At 29.4% G+C, this 10,287-nt stretch overlaps 1 protein-coding gene across 1 annotated transcript in view; it reads right to left on the reverse strand.

Annotated features, from left to right (window-relative positions):
- LOC105851974 (uncharacterized) overlaps positions 1 to 1,302 on the reverse strand; it is a 3,659-nt gene extending 2,357 nt beyond the window's left edge. The window contains exon 1 of the mRNA XM_012715064.3: positions 1,175 to 1,302. Within this exon, the coding sequence (XP_012570518.1) occupies positions 1,175 to 1,302 (128 nt within the window). The remainder of the gene's footprint in view (positions 1 to 1,174) is intronic.
- Positions 1,303 to 10,287: the final 8,985 nt, after the last annotated feature.

The following is a 10,287-nucleotide window of genomic DNA, read 5'->3' on the forward strand; positions in this document are numbered from 1 at the left end:
GTGTATGAGTAAGTGTTTAGAATGATATTTGTTTGTGTACTCAATAAGTGAACAACATTACATATTTATACTATGATGGATAACATCCCAATGATGTCAGTGTAATCCTCAAATCCTCCACCGATTGGCTGGTTCGGATTTTTGGATAGGATAATGCTTACGTGTAAGATGATGTCAGCGTAATCTGGTACGATGACATCAGCGTAATCCTCAAATCATCCACTGATTGGCTGGTTCGGATTTTTGGATACGATAATGCTTACGTGTAAGACGACGTCAGCGTAATCTGGTACGATGACGTCAGCATAATCCTCAAATCATCCACTGATTGGCTGGTTCAGATTTTTTGATAGGATAATGCTTACGTGTACGATGACGTCAGCGTAATCTGGTACGATGACGTCAGCGTAATCTGGTACGATGACGTCAGCGTAATCCTCAAATCATCCACTGATTGGCTGGTTCGGATTTTTGTATAGGATAATGCTTACGTGTACGATGACGTCAGCTTAATCCTCAAATCATCCACTGATTGGCTAGTTCGGATTTTTGGATAGGATAATGCTTACGTGTACAATGATGTCAGCGTAATCTGGTACGATGATGTCAGCGTAATCCTCAAATCATCCACTGATTGGCTAGTTTGGATTTTTGGATAAGATAATGAATACGTGTACAATGACGTCAGCGTAATCTAGTACGATGACGTCAGCGTAATCCTCAAATCATCCACTGATTGGCTAGTTCGGATTTTTGGATAAGATAATGAATATGTGTACGATGACGTCAGCGTAATCTGGTACGATGACGTCAGCGTAATCCTCAAATCATCCACTGATTGGCTAGTTCAGATTTTTTGATAGAATTGCAATTGTTTTATAAATAGTCATTATGTTCATATTATTATTCACACACACTTTAAAGCTCTCACATTCACAACATACAAGCTCCATGGCTCTTTTAAGAAATCAGTATCTTCACAGGTCTAGAGATATCGTTGAGATGGTAAGTGGTTGTAATCATCTTATGTATACATGTTTTTAATCATCATTTTCATAACTCTAATATTAAATTTATTTTAAATGTAGAACTTGATTGAATGTCACCACCACTTTAGAATGGAGGAACCAAATGAAATGATAGTGCCCTACTTAGAGGAAGCTGGGTTTTTTACCGTTGCAAAATTGGGATATGTAACGTGGACCCATCATTGGTGACCGCAATGGTAGAACATTGGAGAACAGAAACACACATTTCATCTTCCAATAGGAGAGTGTACAATAACCCTTGAAGATGTTGCATTATAACTTGGTCTACCTATCAACGGAAGACCAGTAACTAGAGGTGGCGCTTTAGATTGGGATGAAGAATGCCAACAACTTTTGGGTGTCATTCCTCCAAAAAAATCAAATGGTGGGCCAATTCGTCAAACTGAAATGGTTAAAAGACACATTTGCTCATGTTCCGAATAATGCAGCAGCTGAGCAAGTACAACAACATTGTAGAGCGTACCTATTACGCTTGATTGGGGGTTTGGTAATCCTTGACAAATCTTGCAATAGAGTTCATTTGATGTATCTTCCCATGTTGAAATATATTCAACGTGTTCGACTATATAGTTGGGGTTCAGCGTGTTTGGCAAACTTTTATAGACAAATGTGTCGTGCAACCGCACCGTCTTATGCATGTATGGGTGGATGTACATTGCTCCTTCAATCTTGGGTATGGTATCGCATGCCGTTCATTTCCCCTCATTGCACTAGAGAGATATCATTTCCACTAGCAAAACGGTAAAACATTTTTCATATTAATCCAATAAATTACATATAATATACTTGTCAAACTTGCTAAATAATAGTTTTATATTCTTTTACTAGATGGATTAGCAGGGGACTAATCCATTTTGGAACTCCATACGGGGATCTTGTCAGTTATAGATCAAACATTGATCACATGCAACATTATCAGGTTTAAAATTTCATTGTTCAACAAAATTTATATTTATTATAATTGTGTTGTCTTACTAATATGTCTTTTTTTCTCTAGTTCATATGGATGCATTATAGGGGTCTTGAAAATGTCATACCACAACAAGCATATCAGGATTCAATGATATGGACTGCCAAAACTGCATTGATTTGTTTCTCAACTGTTGAATGGCATCAAATAGATAGAGTCAAATTGCAATTTGGACTTTTGCAGGAAATACCAGATGAACCTGAAAATATTGATACACTTCACTATCAGGATATGAGAGGGAATCATCTGGAAAATTGGAAAGACAAACATGCTGCATGAATTCAATTTTGGAACGAACGTCGAAGTCATTGTCTTACCGGTCAACCGATACATGGACACCCAATACCAACAGAGGAGTATATGGTGTGGTTTAGACACAACTCTAATTTGTATCTATCAGCTCTACACCTACTACGGGACCCACGATGTGGTGTTGCAGAAGAGCCAACTCAACCATCACACCGACAAAGACGTAATAGACCTCGCCTACTGACTCCTCCTGTTTCTATTGAAAATGAAGTGCCAGAACCACATCGTCATTCATTTTCTTTCACCCCAACACAACAACAATTTGAACCACCAAGACAATCAGTTCAATTCATGTCAACTCAACAAGATGATCACCGACAATCTCTACATTCAAGTGATCAAGATTTTGTGAATAACTTATTTGGTACAGACCTGGGTACGCCTGAATCGGCTACTCATTATATTAATAACATGTACTCATTTGGTGTTCCATCATTCCCAAATCAAGTAGATCATACTTCTTCGATGCATGTCGACCTACTAAGTGAAAATGTTCAGGAGACATATGCCCCAGTTGACGAAGAAAACTCACCTCCACGTCGTCCACGTCGTATTCGTCGACCACCACGATGTGGGACTGGACACCATATAAGAAATTAATGTAATAAAAATATTGTAATAAAATCTGTATATATTTTTTTCACTCATTTGGTATTAATTATAATATTAAATTAAATATTGTTATTTTATGGAGTCCATTTAATTAATTTTTTTTAATAATTATAAAATATAAAATTAACATTGTATTTATTTATTGAATTAAAATATTAATTACTTAATTAAATAATAAATGAAACTTAAATTAATTATTAATTAAATTAAACTAATTAATTAAATTAAATAATAATTAATTAAAATAATAATTATTTAATTAAAATAATAATTATTTAATTAAAATAATAATTATTTAATTAAAATAATAATTATTTAATTAAAATAATAATTATTTAATTAAAATAATAATTATTGGTTAATAAAATATATATTTATTATTAAGAAAGATGTTAACGAAAAATAATGTGTTGTATTATTTCGTAGTGGGTGAACGTGGCTTTATTAATTGATCAAATTCCATATATATGTGCCTATTAAATAGTACTACTAATAAAAATAATTTTATAAATGATAAAATAAATTTAATAATTAAAAATTACAAAATTAAAAAAAAAATCATGTTGAGAAATTGGTATTCAAGAAACCGATTTCCCTTCTTTCTTTAAAAAAAAAAAAAAAACTTAGTTGAGAAAGTGTAGGAGCAAGAACCGACTTCTAAGAGAAAAAAATACAATCTTTAAAATCAATGGTAGTTTAGTATATAATTTAAAAAGAGTAGTATTATAGTATTTAATTATTATTTTAATGGTATAATAATAAAAAAGCGATTCATAACATCATAGAGTTTCTACACGAAGCACACGCACAATATTTTATTTTTTGCAAAGATAAATTAACTTTATAGTAAAATAATAACACCACCAAATCACAAGACGTGCAAGAATAGAAAAGTACATGTTAAAGCATAATTAGAGTTTAGTTAAAAGGAACCAAAATAAACAAAAAACCCAATACAAAATTGTCTATCAATTTGTTTGCATACAACTCTCTATAATTTGAATCTACACTTCTAATTACTGAAAAAGATTCCAAATAAATTAACAAATGTGGTATGCTTGATAACTTGGCATTACAATCAACTTCAAATTTAAATAAATTTCACATCTTACATGCTTACTTTCATAGCTCAAAATTTCAATTCTTCACCCATCAAGTCATGATTTGAAAGAATAAAAAGGTTTAAAATTTTCTATTACTGTAAGAATATGGACTCTAGTTATAAATATCAATTATTCAATATCTTTTTTTTTCTGTGCAATAGCCTCAATATTTACTTACTGTTGCTTCATTCAAATAGAAATGACTCAAAGCCATAAATTAATGAGCCAACCAAGAAACAAATCTGGAAGTTGTTTTATGAAAATGTAGTGCAACTTTATACATCCAAGTATTCTATGTTGTTTTGTGATGGTATATATCTTCATGCACTTGCCAACTTTGTTGAACATAAAGTATTGGAATTAAAGATGCAACAACGAATTGTTACCTGAGAATCGAGAGATATTTGAGTTCACATTGAGCAACAATTTATGCACAACAACAACCTTCAACGTTTGTGCCGCAACGACTTTCAATTTGTGCGCAACAATAAGCTTCCACCTAATTGAGTGCAATAGATTCTATGGGATACAATAAATTTTAGGTTTTTGAGTTCTGAAATTTTATGGGACAAGAATTTGAGTACTAAGATTTTAGTAAAATTTTCAAGGAAGAGTGAAGAACAAAGAAGATGGGAGCATTACCTTGTATAGCACATACAAGAAGACATAAGGCGACGGAAAGATGAAGACAGAGCAAACTGAGACGAAGTGAGGCCGTAAGGAGCAAATTTGAGATGGAGGTCACAACGAGGAGGAACCCGAGATGGAGGGTGATCGTGAATGAGGAGGAACATAAGATGGAGGATGAAACGCAAATTGGGGGAAAATAAAATTAAGATGGAGATAAAGAGTTTGGTCGCGATTTTGGGGAAAACGAAAATCAAACAAGTTTTGGAGCTTTGGGCGATAATGGTTTTGGAGAAAACTAAAATAAGTTTGAAAATTGGGGGGTTTTGGAGCGAACGAAAATAAAAAAAGATTTCTTATTTCACAGCAGTGATGATTAGTAAAAAAGGTTGCAGAGACATCACAATTCAACATCAAGGGTGATTTTTCAGTAACCACCACAACCTAAATGACACAATCTTTGAAATTTCTTGTAGTGTTTAAAGACTAAATTGCAAACTGAAAATTTTAGGGACCAATTTGCAAAAAAATAAAATAGGGGCTAATGTTCAAATTTTGAAACATATTTGGTCAAAATTGTAAATTTGAAAAATTGATAGGGAGTTAGAGACCATTTTAAAATTCATATATTATAAAGATAAGAGGGAATTTTAGATTCTTAGTTTTTAGATGATATTTCAAATCGTCTAAATTTAACTTTGATAAAGTAGTTCATGAAATTCCTTTATTTTTCAAATTTATTATCCTAACAAGGTAATTTGTATTGAAGGATTTGAATTCCCCTAAAAAAAATTACATTTTCTAAAAATTTCCTTCATCTAAACACACTTTGGATGAATGAATTTGAACTCAAGACCTCACAATTGTGTAAGTTGAAGGATTTTAATTCCCCTAAAAAATTGCATTCCTTAAAAAAAAAATCTTATCATTCAAAGATTTTATAAACAATAGAATTTGGGGAATAAGCCTTTAACTATGCATTTCAATTGCTAGGTTAAAATAACATTATATGCTAGATCATTTTTCACTATTGTCGTTATCATAGATTTGACTCATATAAAGTGAATAACCAATTTTTTTTAAAAAAACTGAGTAATATAAATCATTGATGATTAAATAAAAATTTGATATTATATATTTATATATGACAAATCATGACTGATTATAATATTAACTATTGATTCGTTTATTTTATTAACTTCTCACGTTAAAAAAAATCAAATTTTGTTAAAGTGAACGTTTTAAAAATGAGATTAAATAGTGCGTATTGTTTAGTGTAAAACTATATTTTTCAAAAGACAATCAATTAGAACCATTCATATTGTGATTATTGTTTCAAACTGTTATAAAAATATAATGACATCAAAATCAATGACTCTAATAGACTATCACTGTAAAATTAATTTATATTAATGGTGTATAGTCTATTTTCTCTTTTTAAAATTAAGGGTCAATTTAAATCTAAAAAATAAATTAAAGTTTAAAGTAATTATGCCTTTTCCTTTTTACCATTAAAATTAGGAAATAAAGCACCGATGAACTTTGAAAAGCCCGTGACTTGCAACTAGCTACTGACAGAGTTAAAGTAAGGAAGAATCTTTCTTGAATTGTTTCGGTTCTGAAATTTCCTGTAACCATCATAAACATAACCAGTATTCAGAATAGGGAAAAAGAGTAAAACAAGTGAGAAATATAATTCATGAACCAACACCACTTTTGAGTAAAGCAAGTGAGAAATATAATTCAATGTTAAAAGCATATATTGTCATTGTTCAAGTACTATTATTGTTCCAATTGCATTCATATATAATTAGATCATTAGGAGTTCCAAATATTCCTGTAAAAAAAAATGAATTTCGAAATATTAAAATATGATACTGTCTAAAAACGATTAGTGTGTCACTTTTTTTTTTTTTTTTAACAATCAAGGTTAATGTTGTTTGTAATTGTTAGCATGGATTTAAATTGTTTATGCAATACGGCCGCAATATTGCACTTGCCATAGTGACCACAATTGTTTCATATTATTGCAAAAATAAATAGATAGATAAATTTAAATAATAATCACAACACATAAAAATAATATCAAAACTCTAATTTTAGAGAAAAAATAATTAATGTGAAAATCCTTATAATACATATGCTGCTCTCAAACTCTCTATGGACCCACCATAAGACACTCAGACTCTTCAAAATAAATATTTAAACTACTCACTACATTCTTACACAAAAGTAAAAGAGAAAATAAAAAAAATCATATATAACTTTTAACTCTTTATTCCTTTACAATTTTAAGCATTGTGAAATTCTTTTAAATCTTCAATTTCAACCAAACACAACCATCATACTACAATTGTGGTATGATCAAATTAACAACAAAAACCGCATCGCAACGCAGCAACGATCGTATCACAACGCATCAGGCCACATCATGGCACAACGGACTATGTTGTGTTCCAAAAAAAATTACTTTTGTATCTTTGTATTTGTATCTTAGATTTATAGTGTCTTTTAAAAGATTAATGATATATTAAAGTGATAGAGAGTTGATAATGAAATAGTTATGAGATATGAAAGATAAAATAGGAGACATGTGAGTTATAAAATTAATAATAAATTAAATATTTTGTGCTAATAAAAAATAAATTCACACTGCAATGACTGCAATTTGCATCGCAACAGGCGCAATGTCCTCAACCATAGTGGTTGCAACTGCAACCACATATCAACGACTACAACCGCAATTTAAAACCACGATTGTTAGTACTATGTTAAAAGTGGATATCAAAATTTAACCTCTTTACCACTCAATTTGTTTTTACTATTCCACCTCAACCATTAAGTCATTCAATTCGTGAAGGATATGCATTTTTTATATACATTGATTATGAAAAATTGTCATTGCTCTGTGAATCATGTAAAGTTGTAGGGCATTTTATAGATAATTAATGTTGAAAATATTCTTATGATAATGGAATAGCTCACTAGGTTGAAGATGCGGGAGTGGAAAAGAAATTGGTATAAACACCATCTGATAACGATGTTCCAACAATAAAGAAGTTGGCTAGAAGTATGTCAGTAAAAACATTGATTCGAACATTGTCAAAACAAAAAGTGTAAAGAAAGGTATTTAGGGTAATAATACTCATTGTGCTGTTAATTCTTATTTGTTGAACATATCTCCAATGTTGTACTGGGTGACACAACTATTATCCAAAAAAAATCCACTGATCAGGAAAAAATGGATAAAAATCGCGAAGAAGCTTCTGAATTAGATTCAGTTGATTTTAAGGATTCAAAAATCATTCAAGAGACACTTATGGAATTTGAGCTACAAAGGGTCCTAAAAATGTAATACATGTGTTTTTTGGTTTCAGCTTATCTAATTCAGCCAACACTAATCATCTATGAGAGGATCATCAATATCCAAATATATTTATTGTTAGTTCGTGGACTGGTGCAGTGTCAGAGGAGAATCATGTTTAAAACCATCAATGCTGTTATGATTACGGAGTCAATTTACACTCAAAGGTTATGGTCCCGAATATGACATATTCAAATATTATTGTTAGTGACGGTAATTTACATCATAGGATTGTTCACGATATGGAGATTTTGCAAGGTTTTATTAAAGATAGAGATGCTAGGTGATTTCAAAAGTGATTTTTAAATTTTTTTTACATGGTTAAATTATACTTTTAGTCACTCAATTTATTTTTTGATGATTTGATTATTTTTTGTTTTGTTTTGGTCTTTAACTATACTTTTGATTTATTTTTTGGTTTCACTTTGGTGCTATGATTACTTTTCGTTTCGTTTTGCTTCTTAACTATACTTTTGTTAGCCAAATTAGTTCTTTGGTTTCACTTTGGTATTTTAATTATTTTTCGTTATGTTTTAACCCTTAACTATACTTTTGTTAGTTAGATTGGTTCTTTGGTTTCAATTTGGTACTATAATTGTTTTTTCGTTTTGATCCTTAATTATACTTTTTTATAAAGTTTTTTTTATTTATCATGTGAGTTGTAAACTATGTAGCACTAACACTTTTGAAAGTGTGTGCAGTGCTCGACACATATTAGTATTTAGTATTATTTTTTATCATGTAAGTTGTAAACTATATAACACTAATATTTTAGATTGAAGGTGTGTGTGATGTTGGACGTGTGTGGATGTTATACATTGTTGTGTATGAGTTTATGGTGGTTATTATGTATTTTTTATAAACAAAAAAAAAATACTCAACAATAAGTTTAAAATATTTGTTCATGATACTTTAGATATTAATTAGCAAAATACCAGTGCGAATTTGACTAATATAAACAAATATTAATTTTTATAAATAATTTTAATTCCAGAATAAACATAATAATACAAGTTTCAGATCAAAATGAATATTAATAGTTTAAAGCCTCTCATATGGGAATAACGGTTTATCCTTTGATCTATTAAACTATAGTTTATTATATTTATTGTCTTCGTCGACAATGGCCAAAGTAGTTGATTACAACGAAGATCTTTTCTCATAATTAATCATGTTTTAATTAAATAATTATGACAAACTTTTGTCAGATGTATAGTTTGTATAATAAATTTATTACATTTTATAATTTTCTTTAGACTTTTATCAATAAATTATTTAGGAGAAATACTAATAATCAAATACACACTTCTCTTTAAATTAATTAACACATGATTAATGGTCATTGTTTAATTAACTAATCTGAACTTAATATTTAGTTTCATATATTTCTACGGTAAATTATAACTATATTTATCTTTTAATCAATTGACTTGTAATAAATCATCTTTCGAAAATAAAATTTAACATTTTCTGAATTTTATTATTCATAACAGTGAGCATTAAATACTTTTTATAATAAAATATAAAAATTAATATCTATACATTATAATAAAGCAAACATGATAAATTGGCAAGTTTGACACGTGTCAACTAACTAGAGTGTTAAGAAAAAATCAAGTTTCTATTAATAGAAATAATATGCACGTCTGTCGAGAAGTTAATGGCCAATTAAAAAAGTAAAATGAATGAATTAAAAATAAAAAATAAAAAATTGTAAGAAAAACATAAAACTTCTGTTAAATCATGGTCTTTGTCCACCATATATCAATTGAAAATTTATTGGGCAATTAAAAAATTAAAAATAAAATACAATATACCACGACTTCACAGTTTTTTTTTTTTGAAATATTGTATGCGTCCGTTGAGAAGTTAATGACCAATTAAAAATAAGAAAAATGAATTAAAAATAAAATATTTTTTTTAAGAAAAAAAATAAAACTTCCATTACGTGAGAACGTGCAGAAGTTAATGGCCAATTAAAAAATAAGAAGATAAATTAAAAATAAAATATTAAAAAAAAGAATAACAATAAAATACAATCAATTGCACTTGACAGTTTTTGAAAGGTAATTGTTTTTAAAACAGACTTCACTTCTTAATTCGCTGTAATCCGTTAACCGTCTCTGATGATCTCTCACTTTTTGGGTCTCTCTTATAAATATCATTCATATTATCTACTATATACACAATTCCTTATTAGTTTTTTTTTTTACCAAAATTCGTTATTCATTTTTGTGTTTATCTTTCTCCGAA

Source organism: Cicer arietinum, chromosome 4, assembly GCF_000331145.2.
Source record: "Cicer arietinum cultivar CDC Frontier isolate Library 1 chromosome 4, Cicar.CDCFrontier_v2.0, whole genome shotgun sequence".
NCBI classification, from domain to species: Eukaryota; Viridiplantae; Streptophyta; class Magnoliopsida; order Fabales; family Fabaceae; genus Cicer; species Cicer arietinum.